At 35.2% G+C, this 22,044-nt stretch overlaps 1 protein-coding gene across 3 annotated transcripts; it reads left to right on the top strand.

Annotated features, from left to right (window-relative positions):
* The first annotated feature begins 3,173 nt into the window (after window positions 1–3,173).
* Window positions 3,174–21,468, top strand: LOC110019636 (autophagy-related protein 9). Of its 3 annotated transcripts, XM_020717376.1 has the most exons (10): window positions 3,174–3,587; window positions 7,136–7,767; window positions 7,864–8,184; window positions 12,384–12,606; window positions 13,096–13,275; window positions 13,603–13,809; window positions 19,698–19,775; window positions 19,870–19,940; window positions 20,025–20,135; window positions 20,474–21,468. In XM_020717376.1, the coding sequence occupies exons 2-10, from the start codon at window positions 7,190–7,192 to the stop codon at window positions 21,303–21,305; spliced, it is 2,601 nt and encodes an 866-aa protein (XP_020573035.1). In that variant the 5' UTR covers window positions 3,174–3,587; window positions 7,136–7,189; the 3' UTR covers window positions 21,306–21,468. The 3 variants fall into 3 exon arrangements, with proteins under 3 accessions (XP_020573035.1, XP_020573036.1, XP_020573037.1); XM_020717377.1 differs by lacking the exon at window positions 13,096–13,275; XM_020717378.1 differs by lacking the exon at window positions 3,174–3,587 and having other exon boundaries at window positions 7,697–7,767; window positions 7,878–8,184.
* Window positions 21,469–22,044: the final 576 nt, after the last annotated feature.

The following is a 22,044-nucleotide window of genomic DNA, read 5'->3' on the forward strand; positions in this document are numbered from 1 at the left end:
CGAAAGATTTTGACAATATTTCAAAGTTATTTTTCAATGCGTTGACGAAAGATTTTGACAATATTTCAAAGTTATTTTTCCCCTAGATGATTATACTCTTCCATGGAAAAGATCAAGTAAAATTCACTCAATGATCATAACACATTATGAAAGAAGCTACTTTGACAATATATAATGTTATGTAAGATGTTAAATTGATTCACCATAAAAACACTAACATAATAAAGCATGGGCACATTGGAATAGGAAGATTGCTAAAGTCAAGTTTAAAATCATCCAAACTCTAATTTCAACACATTCATAATCAAAATAAATGTTTCATTGTAACAAACCTTATGTCATCAAATTTAATTTTACTTGCGCCCAAATAAAACTCAATTGAGCACTTGAATTGAAATTAAACATTTAAATATTAATTGATGAGTTAATTGAGCATTTTTATGAGTTGAATGACCCATGATTGTTTAATTCATAAATTATTAACACATTCAAATATCTTTGAAACTCTATTTGATTAAGTTGTCACTTCAGAATGAGAAATAAATTGTTTTGAATTTTATTGTAATTAACAAAGAATGTTACTGTAAAAAAATTTATATAGGTTCTGACTCTCTATATAAGAGGGGGTTCATATTAAAGATTGAAAGAGCAAAATGATCTAAAGAATTGATGCGCTCTATCCAACTAGTGCCATTAGATTGTTATCACCTGATCATCGCCGTTAGTTGGAGGACTACCACTGCCCAACCATGACTATTGGACTATCATCCCACATGCACCATCATATGACTATAGTAGCCTGGTCAACATCACTTGACCAAAATCATTTGACCTCTATCACTTATTTAAGATCACTAAATCACTATCACCAGATCATCTTCATTTTTCTATGAGCGTCCAATCACCATACCCTTATTATGATTGCCCAATCACACCATCGCCTAATTATGAACACTCTGTCACAATATCACAATCACTTTAATATATTCATTTAACTTTTGTCACTAGCATAACGTTACTTAACCACTAACACTCGTTGTGAATTTATCGACCACCATCGCATATATAATCATTTGATCATTATTGCCTAGTTACAACCATTCGACCATCAATACTTGTGTATAATTGTTTTCCTGGTATCATCAACCAACCCTTATCGTTGGACTATGAACATTTGATCACTATTACCCAACTATAATCACTCTATTATCATTGTCCAACTACAAACTTCTGACTTTGGTCGGCAAATTAAAGTAGTTTAGCCACAATCATTTGATAATGGTCTCTTGACCACTATGACCCAACTACAATCACCTTACCCAATTGTATGACTACATTTACTTGTTCACCATTACCTCAGTCTCTAAACCATTTCACCTATTTATAGTTACCTAACCACAGTTCCTCCACTGCAAATTGTAGTCATCATTGACCACCTATTTATAGATCACCATTTCACTATCAGGATCACTCGATCATTATTGCTTGCCTTTAGACAATATAATCATTGATTATGATTGTCTGACCATTGTCGCTCGATTATGGTCGCTTGACCATGTTTGTCCGATTATGAATGCTTCTCCTTGAACCCCCGAGTACAATCACTCGACTACTTTCGCTTGACAGCAGTATTTTGACCATCATCGTCCAATAATGATCACTCAATAATTGTCACCAAATTATAGTGGTCGATTTAGCATCACCTATATAAGGTTTCTTCACTATGTAGCTCATCTATAGTTACCCAACCATAATCATCTAACCATGATTGCTTGACAATAACCGACTAGCTTTAATCACCCAATTATAGTTGCAAACAACCATATCACCCAATTTATGACATAGACCAATTGAGTCATTTTTAACTCGAGCAAATCTCATTATTATTTTCTATTGCGTATTTTCTTTTGTGTGTAAAAACTCACGCAGTAACATGCCCCATACGAAACTCATCTTTGATTTATAAATATGATGGATCTCATATAAACCCAAGAAGTTAATCATTCACTCAACCGCTACAAAAAAAAAAAAAATATATCCCCCACCACCCCCCCAAAAAAAAAAAAAAAAAAAAAAAAAAAAAAAAACATCTTCGTTCATTCAACCCCTACAATTTTTGTACGCGCAATAACTATATTAAGGATTGATTAAACCTTCTCATCTAACCTTATTCTTTCAAATATGTTCATGAATTTGACTATGGATTGTGACAAATGCTTTGCAGCGATATGGAAATCATGTTCTTTTAGATATCGTTGTGAAGTCGATCGTATATACACGAAGCTTCGAAGAAGTCATGAATTGGTTAATGTTTGAAAGCGTTACAAGAGAATGAATTTTGTAATATTGTACATATGTGTGTGTGTGTGTGCGCGCGCGCGCGCATTAGGCTTTCATGGTCTTCGGTTTTGTTACTAACCTTTCGACAGATGGGCTTGCCTTCGACAGTCTGATAGCTTTTCGGTCAGCAGGATGACTTTCAGTCGGTTGAGTTGACCTTTCGGTACCGTTAGATTTTTTAAGAATCAGTATGATCACGTTTTTAATATACAAAAAATATATGAGAATTGTGTGCTACGTAACTACATTTCTCTATTTAAATATAGTAGATTACAAATATACACTCCATACAGACGCGATTCAGTTCTTAAATTTTTGACAACTATAACAACTACATTAATTGATATTCTTCACCTTTAAATGGGCCGGAATATTCAGGTTTGTCAGCGACCAAAGAATAGCCCATCAGCAGGAACAAACACAATAATCATAATTACATTTACCCACATACTATATTTTTTTTTAAGAGAAGTATCAAAATAATCCTGAATTTATTTTAATCCTAAAATTAATAGAATTATAAAATTAATCTGACTCCTTAAATCCTGAATTTATTTTAATCCTAAATTGTATTTTTATTTATTAATCCTAAAATTAATAGAATTATAAAATTAATCTATCACATGAATGACTTTTAGGCTTTATTTTAAAAATAGTCAGGAACTATTTAAATACTTTTATAAAATTAAAATAATAATGGTCCTTTAAAAAAAATGAAATGTTATAAATATAAAAAAAATAAATTTAGATATTATAAATAAAAATACATAACAAAATTGCGTCATATGCCCTAAATAAAAAACTATTAGCACATGTTTGGGGCTGCCATTTTTGGTTCTTGGTGGAGCCGCCGCAAGGGAAGCCAAGAAGGCACCGCAATTCCTTCGTCGCCATAAATATAGAAGCGAAGGGAAAATAAATAAAATAAAGAGAGAAAACCTCGACCCAAAACTTCGCTGCTATGCACGCAATTGATCTCTTTCTTCTCTGGTTATTCGCCGCTCTCGATTTCCCATCCGATAACTCTTTTTTTCTGGCTTCAAGTTGTCTCTTTTCTCTTCCCCATTTCTGACCATTATCGGGTTCTTTGTGTTTCGCTCTTCCTCCGCTCATACCGAATTTGAATCTGCTGCCCCTTTCGATAGTTACGCGAGGAGATTGCCTTTTTGGGTTCGTTTGAAAGACGGGATTTTGCTGAGGGCCTTTCTTGTTTCGGTGTGATTTTATTTTGTAATTCTGCTTAGCAGGTAATTACTGGTTCTCGGGGTCTGTTTATTATTTTGCCTGATATGTTTGTAGATATGTATATTTTTTTAATCTGTTGTTTTGCGTCTCTTCAAGTTTTAAAGTTTGTTCTTTTGAAGTTCTAATGAGATATATGAATAGTTTTGCTGCTTCGGTTGGGTTTGAGTTATGTTTGAATCAGGGTGGTGCACATGTTAGGAATAAATGTGCATATAGCTTGTGGAAATTGGAGAATGATGATTGTTAACTTGTTGTTCTGAAAGTTTGGTTTAAGATTTTCTTTCAGCTATTTTACCTCCTGATTTGCAAAAGAAATTTATGCTTAAAATTCTTTTTTTTTTCCCCGTTGAACCATTGATTGGGTTCGTTTCTGAAACTTTGGAGGTTGTATATTGTGTAAATAGTTCTTGTACTTGTTCAGGTTATTTGTTGTTCTGTTTGTAAGTTGGCATATTGTTGGGAAGAGAAGAAATAAAACTAGAGCCAAAACGAGGATAGAACTAATAATTGAAAAAGACTCAACATAGAAGGATGATAAATCAAATATTATGGATAAGAGTACACCATTATTTCATTTGCTACACACAACTTAAATACCGAGAGAGGTATATTAAATTACCAAACAACAACACCATCAATCTTCCTTTCTATTCTCTATTGCTAATGTGCTCTTATATAATCCTAAAAGTTAATTTGTTCTATGATGCTAATAGCTTAGGTGCCGTTTGGGATCAATTTTGTTTTTTATTTTCTATTATTTGTATTTATTTTATTTTTTTATGTTTTGATTTGAAACAAAACATGTTTAGCATATTTCATAAGAAGTGGTTGTTTTTAAAAATACTCAAAACAAGTTTGTAAAAGCACTGAAAATGCCTGAAGTTATTTTGAGTGTTTTAAAAAACATCTTAATATGTTTTAGAAATTAAATACATGAAAAAAACCTCACTAAACAAATATGCTTTAAAAAATTAAAGAAAAAAATGATCCCAAACAAGCCCTTAGTTAATATTTATGCTTTATCTTTATTCAAGGAGTTTATGTTCTCTTTCATTGCATGTAACCACTTTATTGTCTTTAACTAGTATTGCTTCCTGAATACAATATGGTTTACTAATATCGGTAGTCAATTATTTAGTTAGAGAAGGCATGCATATATGAGCTGGCATAAGTATTCCTTGAGATCCTCTCAACTCTATAACATGTGCAATGTGCTCTATTTGGGTCTTAATACTCTCAGGATTCTTCTATCATTTTAATTCCACATTATTTTAAAATTTTCTCATGTTTAACGTATTCACTTGTGGAGGTTCTTATGCCTCAAGATCTATCTTTTTATATTATAGTTTGATTAAATTTAACAATCCTACTTTTTTTTATTTTGATCATCTTCAGATTTATAGCCAAAATCAACAACTTCACGTCCAACGGAATATTATTTATTCCATTTGCAATTAGAAAGATTAAAAAACTTGAATAAATTAGATTTGCATTGTTATTAGTCCAAACTTCTTCCAGTAGTTTATAACTCAAAGAATCTTACGGTTCTTTGTTGACTAGATAAACTATGACACTAACATTGCTTGCTCAAAACTTCTTTGTCAATCTCGCATTTGATCTCATGCCTTTCATTCTGACTTTTGTTCACACGCTTGATAGTGTTGCTATGTTGTGGTATTCCTGGAGCTATTCTCCCCATACAAATCCCACTACCTACCCAAAGTTTCTTGAATACATTGTTCTTGTATTTTTCTTCCATTATCAAATTTTATACACTATTGTTGCATTGGGTTTATTTCTCCCTATTTAAACTTGTCAAAGCTGTTAAATTTATTTCTTAGAAAATAGGCATATCTTCTTGGTGTAGTCATAAATGAATATAACATGGTTAATTAAGCCATAATAGAATGTCATTAGAGATGGGCCTCAAACTAGCATGTGTATGAGTGTAAAATATGAGTTTTTGGTCCCTTCTGATATTTGAGAAATTGATCTTCTTTTCTTTTCAAGTATATAATTCTTTTTTGCTGCTTATACTGAAGGACAAGGCATATTATTATGCATTATGCTATCTAATGGAGAACAAATTTTTATTCAAGTTTGAAATATACCTTTTGCTATGAAGCTTCTATACAATCTTATTGATAATTTTGTTTTAAACATCACCAAGTCTTGTAATGCTGAAGGGCTTGTCATCAATATGGGATTTTTGATTCTTGTAGAATAATTAAGCATGAGTCCTCCATGTGAAGTAGAGAAAAAATACACACTTGTGTCTAGGATCTCAGTGTTCTTGAGATTATTGACATGCTTTTTACTTGTATGATGTGGGCCTACTCTTATGTTCCTTTAGCAATCTTCTTCTCACATGAGAGCTCTTCATATTGACCACTATTCTTCCCACATGAAAACTTTTCAAAATTATTGTTTAGTTTTTATCAAATGTCCACTCAACTATATGGTTAATTCATAAGAGACCTCTACTATTGAATATTGCTTGACTAAAGTAAAAGACATTTAAGGTCAATGGGAGTTAGATACCATATGAATGACTTGTACTTTGATATCATTTGTTAGGGAGTGTGGAGCAAATGGGAATCAAAGCTGGCTTGATATGACCAAATGATAAAACTTATTACCTAAAAATTTAAATTTTTGGGAGATTATCAAATACTTGATTTTTTTACACTTTATTTTCACCTATCCAGCGTGAGGGTAAACCCAATAATCTCATTTTACTTAACACTTTGAGTATCCAAATTCTTCTCCTCAAACTTCTTCATTTTCACTTTTCCACCTTAGATGGTCATTGTTCTACAACTTTCCCTTGGGACTGTATTTTTGACTTTTATATTAGTTAAAAAAAAAGCGAGAGCTAAAGAGAGTGAAAAAAAAGTGCAAAATATTCTAACATGGAAAGTGCAAAATTTAAATGATTTGGCGAGATTAAGTTGCTTACATCAATTAATGAGTTGAGAAAAAAATTCTGCATTATTGAGAGGGGTACTACATAAATTTATTTTTACACCTTCCTTTAATTGTTAATAGAACGATAATAAAGGCCAAATAATAATATTTGAAACTTAGATTAGTTGGTGTCAAGGACCATGAGTCATATTTCTTGTACGCTATTGCTATAATATTTTCTAGCATCTCCATATTTCTCTTTGGACCATTGTGCATATCCACCATCATGCTAACTTACATCAACTTGCTTGCTTCATGCTGGTATTTGGCACTAACATGCATCTATTTGAAGAATAATAAACAAATTTGATGAAATTTATTTTAAAAATACTGAGCTTTCTTTCTGTTTAATTTGAAGCTTATCTTTGATAACAAAATTTGCAACAAAATTTTGAACTTGATAACTAGAATTTAAATTGGTGGCTATTTTGTGGAGCAAAAAGCTGGCTTTTATTAAAAGCACTCTAAATTGCAGTTGCTAACTTAAATTTCTTTTTGAAAGTATTTTCCAATGTCCTCAGAGGGCATTGCATACTCTTTAGATATAGTTTGTCATATTATTCTTATGATTTTTTTGTTGCAGATGATCCTATAGTGGTATGGGCTGGTTGCTCTCCTTTAGCTTGACATATCACGAATGATGTTTAGTGCTCAAAAGAGTTTTCTCGATCCTATCAGATTGAAATGGCAATCGAAAAATGAATCTTCAGTGAACGTTCATTTGCTGAGTGATGAGCCACCTGAGATAGAGCTATCTGATTACGGAATAATGCCATGTTCTGATATCGAAAACCCGTCGGAACTACTGAACGGTGAAGGGCTGAAAGAGGAGCCAATTGCCGATTTAGATCTTTTTTTTGAAAGTCTGTACAATTATTATTGCGAAAAAGGGCTGCTATGCATTGTGATTAAGTGGATAGTAGAACTGCTAACGGTGGTGTTTGTATTGGGATTCATTTGGTTTTTCTTATTGGTTGTTGATTGGCGTGCGCTGCGCAACACAAAATGTGGTATAGAAGCCGTTGAATCGGGGCAGAAGCCTTGCGATCTTGCAAAGGAAGTCATCAATCAACATCCATTAGTTCCTTTCACATTTACGAAAGGAATCATTGTTGGTTGCATGATTATTTTGACTATTTATGGCCTCTTCAACTTTTTGAAGTTTTTTGTGCAATTCAAAAATACGTTAAAGATTCGTCATTTCTATTATTACAGGTGAATTCCAGTCGATTGGTATTTGCTACATTAAATGTATTTTAAATTGGAAGTTATATATCTGAATGTGCTTCTTGCTTAATTTTCTATTTTTAGCCTTAATGTCACAGATCGTGAAATGAGGACTTCCCCTTGGCCAACAATTCTCGAAAAGGTGGTTCGAGTGCAGAAGGAGCGCCAACTTTGTGTGGTAAAGGAACTTTCTGCTCATGATATTGTAATGCGTATCATGCGTAAAGAGAACTATTTGATTGGAATGCTCAACAAAGGTGTTTTGGCGCTGCCGATCTCATGGTGGGTTCCTGGAGCTGGGCCTTCAGTTATCTCTAAGGCAACTGGCAATAAATACCATTTAATATTACCTAAAACACTCGAATGGACTCTGAATTGGTGCATATTTCAGAGCATGTTTGACAGGTAAGAATGTCTTTTCTCAAACCTTGAAGCTGTCATGTATTTTGAATGTAGTTTAGGGTACCAATTTAACACTTTTGATAGAAAATAATTTATTTTTTGCCTTTAAAAAAAATGGATTTGTTTATCCATCCTGAAGCTCTTTTCTTATTATATAGTTTGAGATGTTATGTTTTTATATGCAAAATTCCATGATCATTGGCATTTTGGAATAGTCGGTTTGTTTTATTTGCCTTTGTTTATGATGATGTTCTTTGTTATTTGATGTGGTGTGGCTTTCTTTGCTTCTCGGTAACTTTTTCTCAAGAGAGTTTAATCATTACTAAGTTATTCTACTTCTATTTTTTTCATGTAGAAACATTATAAAGATTTTTAGAATGTTTGTTTTGTAAAGGGGAACCTTATTTGCTCGTTAGTGTTTTGGTTGTTTATTTATTATCTTGTTCAATTACAGTCTTACTCTTAGGCACAACAAGTTACTTGTTGATAAGCTTGATAAGACTTATTTTATTAGTTAACAAGCTGCCTGATAATTTTGCTCCTTAATAGGATTGACAAGTCTTATTTAGTTTGCTAACAAGACACTAATTAATAGGATTGATACGACTCATTTGGCTAGTTAATTGCTTCATATCACAATCATTATTTGGCTCAATAAGGCTAATTTATTTTTCTAAATGATCTGCTCATTTAAAAATTTATAATCTTAATATTAATTGAACTTATAGCCAAGCTCAAACCGATTCAAACATCCATGATTTTAAACGAACTAAGTCTGAACACAATCACCTGAGCTTGAATCGAGCTCAAATCGATATGATAAGATCTTCAATAAATGAGCACGAGCTTGAACAAGCTTTTGCTCTTCTTAGTTCCGTTTGTATGTGGCATTATGAGTGCTCAATGCTACAACGTACATGCTTTATTGCGAGCGTGCATCACCACGCAATGATGCATAGGGTCAGTACCTTGGCTTTGCTCCTAAAGCATGCTTTTAACAATATTCTTTTAAAACCTAGTTTTCACATGTTATTGTTTGTTTCATAGGAGTGCTTTCTTTATGCTAGTTGTTCCGAAGTTGAATTCAATAAGCTGAATTTCTATTATCTTCAGAAATTATTGTTTTATTCCATTTTGACTGCTTAGCATTTCATGCATCGAGGCAATTAAAAAAGAATGAACTACTGCAATTATGATAAAATCATAAGATTGCTTGGCCCTTTCATGCAAGACATGAAAATTATTGAAAACATATAATTTTACATCAAAGCTTGTATTTATGTTAGTATTATAAAAATTCTTATTTATTTAAGCTTAAAATTTTGATGTAAAGCATACATCTTGAAAACCGTTGAACTATTGGTTCGGAATTAAATTTTGATTATATTCAACAAAATCAATGTTCATGTAAGTTCAGATTGACACGATATACCCCTTGATGAACAATAGAAGTTTAATCAAACATTGTGTGCACTTGATTTAGTTAGATTATGGGCCATATGGGTCTAAGCAGTTTGAAGTGGAATAACCCAAAAATATGAATCTATTGGTTCATCCTGGGTACATGAGCTCGACCAAATTGCCTGTACAACGTGAACCACAACTGAGAGCATAAGTTGTTTTTTATCGCTTTGAACTCTATTTTATTGCCACAAACGAAATGGATTCTAATCGGCTGCTGACTTAAGTCGCCTATCTTTCTAACAGGCCAATACTTTGACTTGATGTAGCTGGTCGACGAACTCAGCTATCACCCATAGGTGGTTGACATGCGTAATATTGAGTGACAAAGAGAAAGGAAGTAAGGGCACTTCTTATTTGTGTAAAAAGTATTTTACTCAGCATAGGTTTCAATAACAAAAATATTTCTTAGATAAAAGCTAGAGAATCTGGGTTTTACATCAGAGGGTTTTATTATAATGAATCATGTACATTGGCTAACAAAACATCAAAGAAAATACTTGAGGACCAGGTGCTTGACCTAATCAACCTCCTAACTTGAGTCCACTTACTTTGTCAAGATTTGAACCCGTACGTTGGAGGTAAAAATAATAATTAGATAAACTTAGTGAAAAATGCCTGAATCCAATTTCGTAGAACCATATGGTTAAGGGAAACTACCTGCTAATAATGAAATTTACTTTGATTTGTTGAGGATCCAAATGGATTACTAGTCATAAAAAGTTATTGTTGACTGTTCACTAGAAGCTCTCTATTGCATAACCTATTAAAGTTTCTCCTTGATCTGTGTTGGTTAGTTTTTGATTTCTACATAACTTTCTCTTTGAAGGTTGAATCGATGAAACATTAACTTTAGTAGGGCCTATGATGGCACCATCAACTGCTTCTGGCAAAGAGCATTAAACTTCTTCAAAGATTTTCATTTCCCCTGCACTTCCTCTTGTGCAATTATGGTTTACTCTACATCATCTTAATGATAGATCAATGTTGCTTATTGAATGGAAACCTTGCAGTTCTTTGGATGAAGACACTAATTGATACCAAACTGAGTCTCTTAAACTTCTTTTAAAAGAAAGTACCACCTTGTTTGAGGTCATTTGCTGCCCATAAAGAGTTAATGTCTCAAATTTTGAATCATACTCCATGAATGGATGATGATGGGTAAGTCAACTCAGTTTTCGCAACTATCGGAGTGTACTTTGCTATGAATGATTCCTCGAACTCTTCTCAAGTGATGGTGTCTGGGTTGGTTTATCATATAGATAGACCATCTAGTTGTCCACCAATGCTCCATATATTTTTTATGAGTGAAAATTTCTATGGTTGTCTTCCAATCGTTAGGGTATGCCCTGCCCTGGTGGATTCGTTGTTCCTCCAACTAAATCAATTTGAGCTTTAGAAATTGGTCCAACCACTGGTCTCTAATCATCCTAGTTTTAAGATTTGTATGTGGCTTGCAGAAGCGCTATCTAGGCTTGTATCAAAGGCTCTAGGAGTATCTTTGTCAACTAGATCATGAAATAGCTTTGTCAACTTGATCTCCATACTGCTTCACTTCAGGCTTGCTTCATTTCTCAATCTTTAGTTCTTATCTCAATATCAGAAGTATGGTTTTATCGCATTTTTTTTTTATATTTATTATTTTTTGTTTTCAAATTTTTAATGTGCACAATTTATTTATTTATTTTTTAAACCCAAAAAGGCTGATATATTAAATAGAAAGAAAGTTATAGATACAATGTGTGGGAGGGCCCAAGCATGACACCCTGCCCACACAAAAAAAACCACAAAAAGTTTCAAAACTAGAAAAGATAGAAAATACATTAAATACTAAAATAAAAAGCACTAACAGTGCCGAAATACATAGTATCAGGTGGCTAGAGAGCGACCCAATTTGGTCTTGCCTCTGCCTCTAGTTCTAGGGAAGGAGCAAGCTAATAAGTTGGTAAGATGATTGTAATTGCCAGATCAGGTGGCTAGAGAGCGACCCAATTTGGTCTTGCATCCGCCTCTAGTTCTAGGGAAGGAGCAAACTAATAAGTTGGTAAGATGATTGTCATTGCCAATAGTAACTAATGTATCATCCATTATGTTCCCGAGTTGGAGTCGGCCTCCATTCTTCTTCTTCCTCCTGGAATAGCTCTAAATTTTATAATTAAATTTATTATTGTGTTGAAAATTATTAGTTTATTCGCTTTAGCTTTGATTAATTAAATTATTATTATAATCATAGAATATTTGTATACATGATGTGCAAATCATGATATCCCTGCTTAGTAAATTCTTTGCTTCACTTTGCTTATTAAAGCAAAAAATGAACCCTTGTGCATTGATACGATCCGACGCAGAATTCGACACAATTTTCCAGAGAAATTTGGTTAAACCAATATTTTTTTCAATAATGTCAAATTAAAATAATACAACACGATAAACTTACAAGAATATAAATAATAAGCACCACAATTTGAGAGGTATGCGATCTCCCACAAATCCTACAATTCTAGAGGTAAAAATTTCTCTAAAACCCCCAACCTAAGACTCCAAGAAAACAATCTCATGCATAACCCTAACCCTATGCTATTATGTTGTATTTATCCCGAAAAACAATAATAATAGAAGATTAATTTGCTCTTAGACTAATAAAAGACAAAAGGGATTTATAATTTGGGTTGCAAGAGCTGAAAGCTAAAAGCTCATTTTTGATGGCTGATTTATAATTTGATTTTCGCTCTTTTTTGCAGCAAGTTTTGTATTCGAAGGGATTTCATCACAAATCCTTCGTTACTAAGAAAGCGACTAATGGTGGTTGGGATTGTGATGTTTGTGATATCTCCATGTCTTGTAATTTTTATGTTGGTATATCTTTTCCTATGGCATGCTGAACAATTTTATAACCATCCGAGGACAGCTTCTTCACGAAGATGGTCTAACTTGTCAAAATGGATTTTCAGAGAGTTCAATGAGGTAATCTAAATTATACTGCATTTTGTTTTTTCTGTTTTAATTTTGGTGTATGATTTGAAAGAAATGCATTATTATAAGATTTACGTGCATACCACTGAATTCTCATATATTTACATATCTAGCACTTAAACTTTAATTTTTACTTGCATGCGACCTTATGCTTGCTTTACAAAGTTAAAATAGTGGTATTTTTGTCATGATATGAAAGATTTGGGTGGTATAAATGTATACAGGAAAGCTTAGGCGTTACATGTGTAAAAGCATATGAATTGGGTAGTATGTATGTTAATGTCCCTTCTTATAATCCATCTTACTTGCGCAATTTATGATTATTGGCTGCCTTGCTGTCTTTTCTTCATATCAATGATGGGAAGATGATTGAGGATACCAATGCAATTTTTTTTTTTTTTTACATATTAGTGTTTTTTTTATGGATTATGAAGTTTTATTTTATTGGTATTTGCATTTTGGTCTTCCATGCAAATTCAGGTTGGTCATTTCTTCAGACATCGGCTGAACAATAGTGTAGTTCATGCCTCGAGCTATCTGAACCAGTTCCCTTCTCCTGTTATCTCCACAATTGCCAAGTTCATCTCTTTTGTGTCGGGTGGTTTCGCGGCCATTTTGATTATAATTGCTCTTCTCGACGAATCTCTTCTGGAGGGCCAGGTAGGTGCATCTCAAACACTAAAAGAAAATTTAGGGGCATTTACATACATCCCGCCCAATTCTTATGCTTTTACATTCTAACACCTAAATTTTAATTTTTACATTTGTACAATGCAAATCTTCACCTAAAAAATACCACCATTTTAAATTTTAAATAGTGAAGTAAACCTTTTCATGCATAGGTTAGGTGGTATATATATGTAAAAATTGAAAGATGTAAGTGTTAGATATGTAAATACTATGAATTGAGTGGTATGTGTGTGAATCTTCCAAAAAAATTAAAATAGGAGAATACTGAACTGAATTTGTACTGTATTGGATGGGCAGATATTTCGGCGCAACTTGTTTTGGTATGCTGCTATCTTTGGAACAGTGACTGCTATCGCCAGAGCTGTGGTTACTGATGAGCTTCATGTTCTTGATCCTGAAGGAGCAATGGCTTTTGTTTTCCAACAGACGCATTATATGCCGAAGAGATGGAGGAGAAAAGAAAATAGTGATACAGTTCGGGCAGAGGTCGAAACTCTTTTTCAGGTAAGTTGTTTTAGTTTTTCATCTTACCATACTGCTTATTTATTTGATGTCACTGTCATTGAAGGCATAAATTGATTGAAACTTCAATACATGAACTATTCTATTGAAAATTTAACAACTTACGATGTAATGGTATACAACAACAACAACAAAGCCTTACGATGTAATGGTATAAATTGTCAAAATTGTCCTTGACTATTTAGATGAGGCCATATTAGTTCTACAGTTTGCAAAATTGCTAAACTAGTCTCCTCTCATGGGCACCTTTAATTAATAGTCACCTTTAACAGATAATGAGGACTAAATTGACACTTTATAGAATCTGAATTAAAATGTCCCCCAACAAAGAGTTGAGGAATCATCTCAACACTTTTCTCTAATGGTATAATATCAATTGGTGAATACTATAAATGTCGAATGCTAAAGGGTCAGTGACAATGGACTCATGCTGGTCCCCTTGGAGGGGGATCCGGCCATATTGAAAATTTAACAACTTACGATGTAATGGTATAAATTGTCCTTGACTATTTATATGAGGCCATATTAGTCCTACAGTTTGTGAAATTGCTAAATTAGTCTCCTCTCATGGGCTGAAATTGTGTCTAATAGTCACCTTTAACAGATAATGAGGACTAAATTGACACTTTATAGAATCTGAATTAAAATGTCCCCCAACAAAGAGTTGAGGAATCATCTCGACACTTTTCTCTAATGGTATAATATCAATTGGTGAGTACTATGAATGTCGAATGCTAAAGGGCCAGTGACTATGGACTCATGCTGGTCCCCTTGGAGGGGGGTCCCGCCGCTCCCTCCTACTTCTTTTCCTTTTCTTTTCCTCCCCTCATTGTCTTCCCTTTTTCTTTCTTTTCTTTATTGCCTCTCTAAACCTTTCCTAAAAATCAAAATCTAATTTTATTATCCTTCTAATTTTAAAACCATTGCATGAAATCTGAAATCTGATTTTTTTTTCCTATTTTAAAAGTCAAATCTGATATTATTCCTTTCTTATTTTAATATTTCCTAAACTTGAGTTAAGTCTTTTATAAATAGGAGTTCTAATGTCTAGGGTAAAGGTCTTGATCTTAAAATCTAAATTTAGTTAAGTGTTTTCGCTCTAGAGAGCTGTATCCGAGGATGAGGAAGGTCCTCCGGCCTCCGAGGTGTTGTTTATCTTCATCGTTTCGACTACTTTCCGCTATCTTGTAGCTTGCCCAACCGACAACTTCCTTGCCTCCCTCCTACTGCTCCAGAGCACCACCTTATACCACATTCCACAAGAGAAGGCACCACACCACTTACCACATACCACAACCACCTCACTCTTAACAGGCAACACAATCACAACTCAAGGCAACCAAAACACAACCAGTACCACAACAATCAACACCACCACAACCCAAGACCACCACAACCCACAGGCCACCACAAGAGAAAACACCACACCACAAACCACAACCAACTCACCCTCGCACACAACACAACTACAGTCCAAGACAACCACAACACAATCACTGTAACATTGCTGTCTACAAATGAAGCCCACTCTTTCATCCAACACAACATCACTCACACAAATATCACAAACTTCTCACAATAAAATGGAAATGAAAAATCCGAAAATTAAGCCTTTCCATCGAAATTCACCACACGAATTACTTACAGAGCACCACAATTAGGCATCGGAGGGAGGAGGTGGAGAAAATAGGCAATGATCGAGAGAGACGCGTGCAGAGGAGACACGGGAGTGATCGAAAGAGGCATGAGATGAGGGCAGACGAAGCGCGAGAGGGCATGGAATGAGGGCATCACCGTAAAACTATTTCTTCGAACGTTGACCGCGTGGTCTAATCCGCGATCGCGTTTAACAAATAAAATTTTTGAATTATCGTGAAACGCTGCAGCGACACTGAAACCAAACGTCTCCGTCTTCATTTTCAAAACGCACCTCAGCAAATAAGCTGCGTCAATTAGACTCATATTGCCCTATTTTATGTTCAATTTCAGACCTCATTCACAGTTTTAGTGACACACTGTCAACAAATTTCCACCATAAGACACAAATTTCGAAGCAAGTCATGACTCTCGAGTCAATTTTTTGAGCAAGAAATGTTCAAACTTCAATTAAAATTCATCCAAAATTCTGATGTCAACAAACTTACAATTAAATTGACTGGCTCGACGAGACGGACACAATGATACCAAAATTGATCCAATCCGAATCAAATAAATCCTAGATCAAGTCGTAAGCCAATTTTGGAAGCTTTTGGAAAGATGAATTCCAAATCTAACATGCTTATATTCAAATCGAGCATCTAGACAAGATAAATCTAGCGAGTGCAGGATAACTCAATTCTGACATCATTGAGACACTTAAATATCCACAGAACACTATCTGATTGGGAGAATTTCCCCAGCCCATCCGATCATAGTAGTTTGAATTCCTTTTTTATTTGCAATTTTGGATCTATTTATTTAAGAGTGTAAATAAGCTGAGTTGGCTAGAGCTCGGCCAGTTAACGAACTCATAAGCCGAGCTTATCAAGCCACGATCTCTTCTCGGTTTGGCTCGTTGGCTAGCTTCCCAACTCCGTTAGCCTATTGCTAGTCATTTCGATATATTTTTCATTGAGCTACCACTGCATCCTCCTCCGCTACCAATATCATTTTTGGTGAGCTCCATTAAAAATTGAATTTTTAGTTTGAGCTCGCAACCCGACTGCTACCACTACGAGTCGAGCTTGAGTTCGAACTAGCCATTTGAGATCAAATCGAGTTTATGCTCACAATTTAACACACGAACCTAGCCCTACCACTCTCTTGAAAGCAAAACTAGACCCTGAGCTAGATGAAGACCGGAGCTTGTAGAAGGTGTTAAAGCCCGACATAATTTATGCACCAATGATCCGGGGAACTCCCCTTGCTCCTTCAGCCATTGACCACTGTAGTCCATCACTTGCTGATCACAATTGACCACTATCGACAACCACCTCCTTACAACGAAATGCTTTGCAGAGTCATAATGTGCTTTGCAAAATTTAAGTATGTGTTGCGAAACAACGAAGTACCACGCAGAACAGCGTGTAACCTAGTACGTCGCGCTACGACACACCTTAAGATAATGTGTTGTTTCTTAGAGTCTGTTTGGGGCAGCTGATTTGGTGTTGTGACGTTTTGAAAATGCAACTGAGTTGTTTAGGTAAACTGCGTTCTGACAGCTTATGAGTTTTCAAAACCCTGAAAACAACATTTTCACACCGCACCTGTCTAGGTGCGGTGACAACTTTCTAGCTGCGGACTGACTTTTCTAAACAAATAAAAATTTGTAATAACTACCGCTCCTGACTTATCAGCAGATTATTCAATAAGCTGCAGTTGCCCCAAACAGACCCTTAGTAATCTTTTCCATCTGCAGTCACTCTTGACTTTTGCCTGACGAACATTGTATCTTAAAGAACTGTGTAGTCCTTCCACCCCTGTGGGACATGAAATTATATATGTAATCAACAAATCATAATGGATTGTGTTGACTGGGCCAAGGCCCGTTATTTTTTTCTTTTCTGGAATTTCTATGTAAAAGCTTTTGTTTTCTATTGTTTTTTTTATTTGTGTTGGATTCTTGTACAATGCTAAGACGATGATTTATTACTCTACCGCTATGAATTTTTTAGCACATTAGTATGATAATTTAAGTGTGAAATTCATACTTTTTTTTGCATTTTTTTCTTGATATAAATCATATTGATACTTGGTAGGTTAATTTAATTTAGTTTTGTGCAAGTTCATTCAGGAGAAATTTTGACACCTCTCTACATCATTCTGGGCCTAGAGGTGTAAGTGAACCAAGCTTACTCGTGAGCCGGCTCTGGCTTGACTCAATAAAGGCTTTGTGATCTGAGCTTGATGAGCTAACAAGTCGAGCTCAAGCCAAACCCGATTCGATTCGTTTAAAAAATATTAATATAAGATATAATATATTAAAATTTCAGTTTTTATCTTTAAATTATTAAAATTATTTAAAAAATGATATTTTATATTTATAAATCATGTGATTTCTTACTATTTATATCTTAATTTCCATTTTAGTTGTCATTTTATATTGATATTGTTTTTTCTCTTTTATAAGGAACAAGATAGCTTGTGAGCTGGTTCAAATTCATCAACTTAAGATTGAGCTCGAGCTTAAACTCCAATGATTAGTCTAGCTCCAGCTCCAGCTCCAGCTCCAGCTCAAGCTGAGGTTGGCTTGAGCTCAACTCAATTGGTTTACACGGCCTATCCTGGGTTACTTGGGGAAATTTGGGTCCAAACATTGCGTTACGGGATGCGCTTATGGGTGGTGTAAACACCACGGCCTTGTCTTCATCCCTTACCACGTTATGAAAAATGCATATAGATTACATGCATAATAATTCATATATTTCCCCACCGCGTTAGGAAAAGCACGTATAGTTAATTAATTTTGAATTACCTTCGCGTCACGAGCGTTACATATGAGTTTTGCTTTGCCATGTTACAAATAGGGTGTATAGGATTTTGCTCGTTGCACCAAACGCATCACAATAGGATTTCTGAAGTTTTGAGCCGTACGAGTTTTTATTCCTTCCCATGCAAAGGTTATTGACAACAACGAAGCTTCAGTTATATCAAATACATTACAATTTCTATTTCTATCTGCGTCTCTTTTTTTCTCTTAAAGCGGAAGACAAAGGTTATTTTGGTGGTGACTGTTTTGGTAGCTGGCTGCCGTAGTGGCATGGTGTGGTGGTGGAGAGTGCATTTCTCTTGACTATTGTAGGAAGGACGAGAAGCAGCGGATTTGCTGTTTGGTGGAGAGGTCTGGGCTGGGCTGGGAAGTACAGCCAGCGGCCTAGATATTGGGTTTGCTTCTTGTTGGGGGCGAGGAAGAGTGGATAAGAGAGGGAGAGCTGGGTAGGAAGAATTTGTAGTGGCTGAGAGTGATCTGCGGCTGGGTAGGAGGATAGCTTGAAGGCTCTCAGGCTTGAAATGGAGAGAGGCGAATGGGGTTGCTGCAGGCTCTGGCAAGGGAGCAAGTTGGTTCTGCGAAGTTTCGGCAAGGAGCTTGGCTGGGTAAAGAGCGATAGATGGGTACGGTGGCCTGCAATCTGAGAGAAAAAATGGTGCAGGGTTTGTGTGGAGTCCCAGTTTGGAGAGCTGCAGGCGAGAGCTGGTATACCAGGACTGGGGGTGACGGTGGGAGGTGCTGCGGGCTGGGGACTGTCACATGAGGTGAAGGAGCAGGAAAGGAGGGTAGCAGAAGAACTTTGCAGGACTGAACGGTGAAGAGAAATTGGATTAGATTTGTTGTGGCTGATTGGACATGAAGGGGTGGGATTGCAGAGTTTTGGGTGGCTTAAGACAGAATAGCAAATGCAGATGAAGTGTTTGCTTTGGTTCACATGGAAGTAATAGTGTACCTGATTAATTAATTTAACTTTTTATTCGAACATCCAGATTTACGTTCCGTTGATGAGTGTACAAAAACCAGAGAGTGTGGGTGTCCTCCCTAAACAAATTTAATGTGCTTGTGTGATCCATTTTGCAATCGAACGTTGCATGGGTAGCTTCAACAATGATTGACACAGTTGGGACTCAATTTGCATGCTATTGTATCTGTTGCTCATCATTTTTATCAAGTAGTCTCTACCGAGCAATTCCGACATGCATTAGCCAAGTTCTTTCCGTAAATGACCAGTGTTTCAAATTGCTTCGAGCATTTTGATCTCAATTTGTTGTGACGTTGCATTCAGCACTTGTCATTCCTACGATTCCTCTATTTCAAAATTTTTAGCATTTTGATCTCAATTTATTTTTTCTGCATGCAGTAAACTGAAATAATGTTTTTTTTTTAATTATTATGTATGCAGTACACTGCAATAATGCTGTTGGAGGAAATGGCTTCAATCCTTATTACACCATTTCTGCTTGTATTTGTGGTTCCCGAGGTGACATTTTGTGCCATAGAATGTTAATTTATTATTTATCTATCTACACCTCATTTTACATCCCGAGCTAATTTTGTTTCCTGTAAATTTACAGCGTGTGGATGATATTTTACAATTTATTTCAGATTTCACTGTTGATGTTGAAGGTGTTGGTCATGTCTGCAGGTCCTCCTCATTTTTATCGTCTTCTTAAACTTTTCTCTCTGGTTTGCAAAATTAAAAATCAAACTTTTATATTCTTTGTTGTAGCTTAAGCTTGTTCGACTTTGTGAGACATGGAAACAGAAAGTATGCTTCTCCATTCAATGCTGCAAAAGACATGAGGAGTTCCCAAGGGAAAATGGAGAAATCATTCCTAAGGTATTTATTCTATTAATTTTTTATATTTTTTTCCATCATTTCTTATTCATTTTAGGAAGATTTACATATCTAACAGCTCAACTTCAATTTTTACATGATACCACCTTACCTATGCATTTAAAGGTATATTTTACTTTTTAAAAGTTAAAATGGCGGTGCTTTATATATGATATGAATGATTTAGGTGGGTATAAATATAAAAAGTAAAGCTTAGCTGTTTGATATGTCAATATATAAGAATTTAATGGTATTTTATGTAAATGCGCATCGTTTCTTCATCCCCCAAATGTAAACTATCACACAGTGAATGAGTTAATAATATAAAACTTATATTGCAGTTTTCAGAGCGCCTATCCTTCCTGGGAACCTAATCCAAACGGCCAAGAGCTCCTCAGAAAGCTTCGAAATTTCAGGGAACAGCAACTGAGAGAAGAAATAAAACGGGAGTTTTCTCCAATCTGGACGAGTCCTACAAATCAATATGTACAGTTTCAACCCGAATTAATCCATAGGTTTCCCTTTTCCAAACCATACAACAATGGCGGCTTTCCTGTCTCCAGTCATAACCTCATCCCCGATCTGAGGACTCTCGACAACTACTACTTAGCTCAGCCCGTGCATCCCGTGGATGCCGACACGGCCTCCGAGACGATCCGAGAACCATGGCGAACTTACAACCAACCTCCTTACCGAGAAGACGTCGAAGAACATAATAGGATGCGATCTCATTGGGATGCCTCGACGTCGAGCCGTTTCTTCCATGGAAACTCGTTCCATCGGCATGTCACAGAGCCACACCGTGGCACGGATAATTGGTGGGATCGACCGGCCGTTCAATCATCGTCGGGGAATCAGGCGAGTTTCCTCGAGCCTCCTGTTTTCTACAACCGTAGTTTCGGGCAATACAATGATGATTTGTCAGAGCAAAGTGTTGAGGAGGAAGTTGAAGATGGTGTTGGCGTTGGCGTTGGCGGTGGCAGAAGTAATCTTCGGCCGCCATTGTGGGAGACGACATATATGGATGAGGATGATGATGAAGGATTCGGTCTGCATTTCACCGATGAACTTAAAAATGGGAGGTCGCAGAGCTCGATTGGGAATGGTCATGAAAGATATTTGGGTAATCTTCCTGTAAGAATAATACCAAGGAGCAATGATCCTGTGGAATAATGAATGAAATCCGTGTTAGTGTGGAAGGATTTTAATTTTTGAAGGGAATTGCATTGTTCCTAAATGCTATTTGATTACTGTTAGGATGAAAGGTGGTTGTATTCATTTGTACATAGACTTGTATACTTATCAAAAAAATAATTAAAAAAAAAATCAATTAGAACAATTATATTATTCTGGTGGATAAGGATGCATGGAAGTCACACTCCTTGGAAGCAATAAGAAATTATTTGTTGTTTTCTTAGAAGATCATTTTACATGTTAGATGAGGCTGCAAGCAAATAAGCCAAGTCGTGCAGGTTGTGTTCAAGCTCGAGTTTGTTCAAGAAATTCGAGTTCAATTTGAGATTTTAAAACATGTTAGATGAGGCTGCAAGCAAATAAGCCAAGTTGAGCAGGGTTGTGCAGGGTTGTGTTCAAGCTCGAGTTTGTTCAGGAAATTCGAGTTCAATTTGAGATTTTAAGATTGTGTCCAAACTTGAGCTTGTTTAAATAATTCAAGTTTTGAGCGAGCTTTGTGTTCTTGTTAAGGCTTAAATTCTTATTTGGGTTTGGCGGTTGATTCATTTCATATGAGCACATTATATTATATTTTTTTTCCAATTTTACTTAAAAATAGATCTTTATTTATAAACTATAGTTATATTATATTTTTTTTCCAATTTTACTTAAAAATCAATCTTTATTTATGAAACAATTTATTAAAACATAAATTTATGAATAATTTGAAATATATTAA

This window comes from Phalaenopsis equestris, unplaced genomic scaffold (assembly GCF_001263595.1).
Source record: "Phalaenopsis equestris unplaced genomic scaffold, ASM126359v1 Scaffold000065, whole genome shotgun sequence".
NCBI lineage: Eukaryota > Viridiplantae > Streptophyta > Magnoliopsida > Asparagales > Orchidaceae > Phalaenopsis > Phalaenopsis equestris.

Coding starts and splice junctions, on each gene's coding strand:
- LOC110019636 (XM_020717376.1), top strand. CDS start 7,190: ATGATGTTTAGTGCTCAAAAGAGTTTTCTCGATCCTATCAGATTGAAA. Junction 13,810..19,697: donor AGGTCGAAACTCTTTTTCAG/GTAAGTTGTTTT, acceptor TTATGTATGCAG/TACACTGCAATAATGCTGTT. Junction 19,776..19,869: donor TTGTATTTGTGGTTCCCGAG/GTGACATTTTGT, acceptor GTAAATTTACAG/CGTGTGGATGATATTTTACA.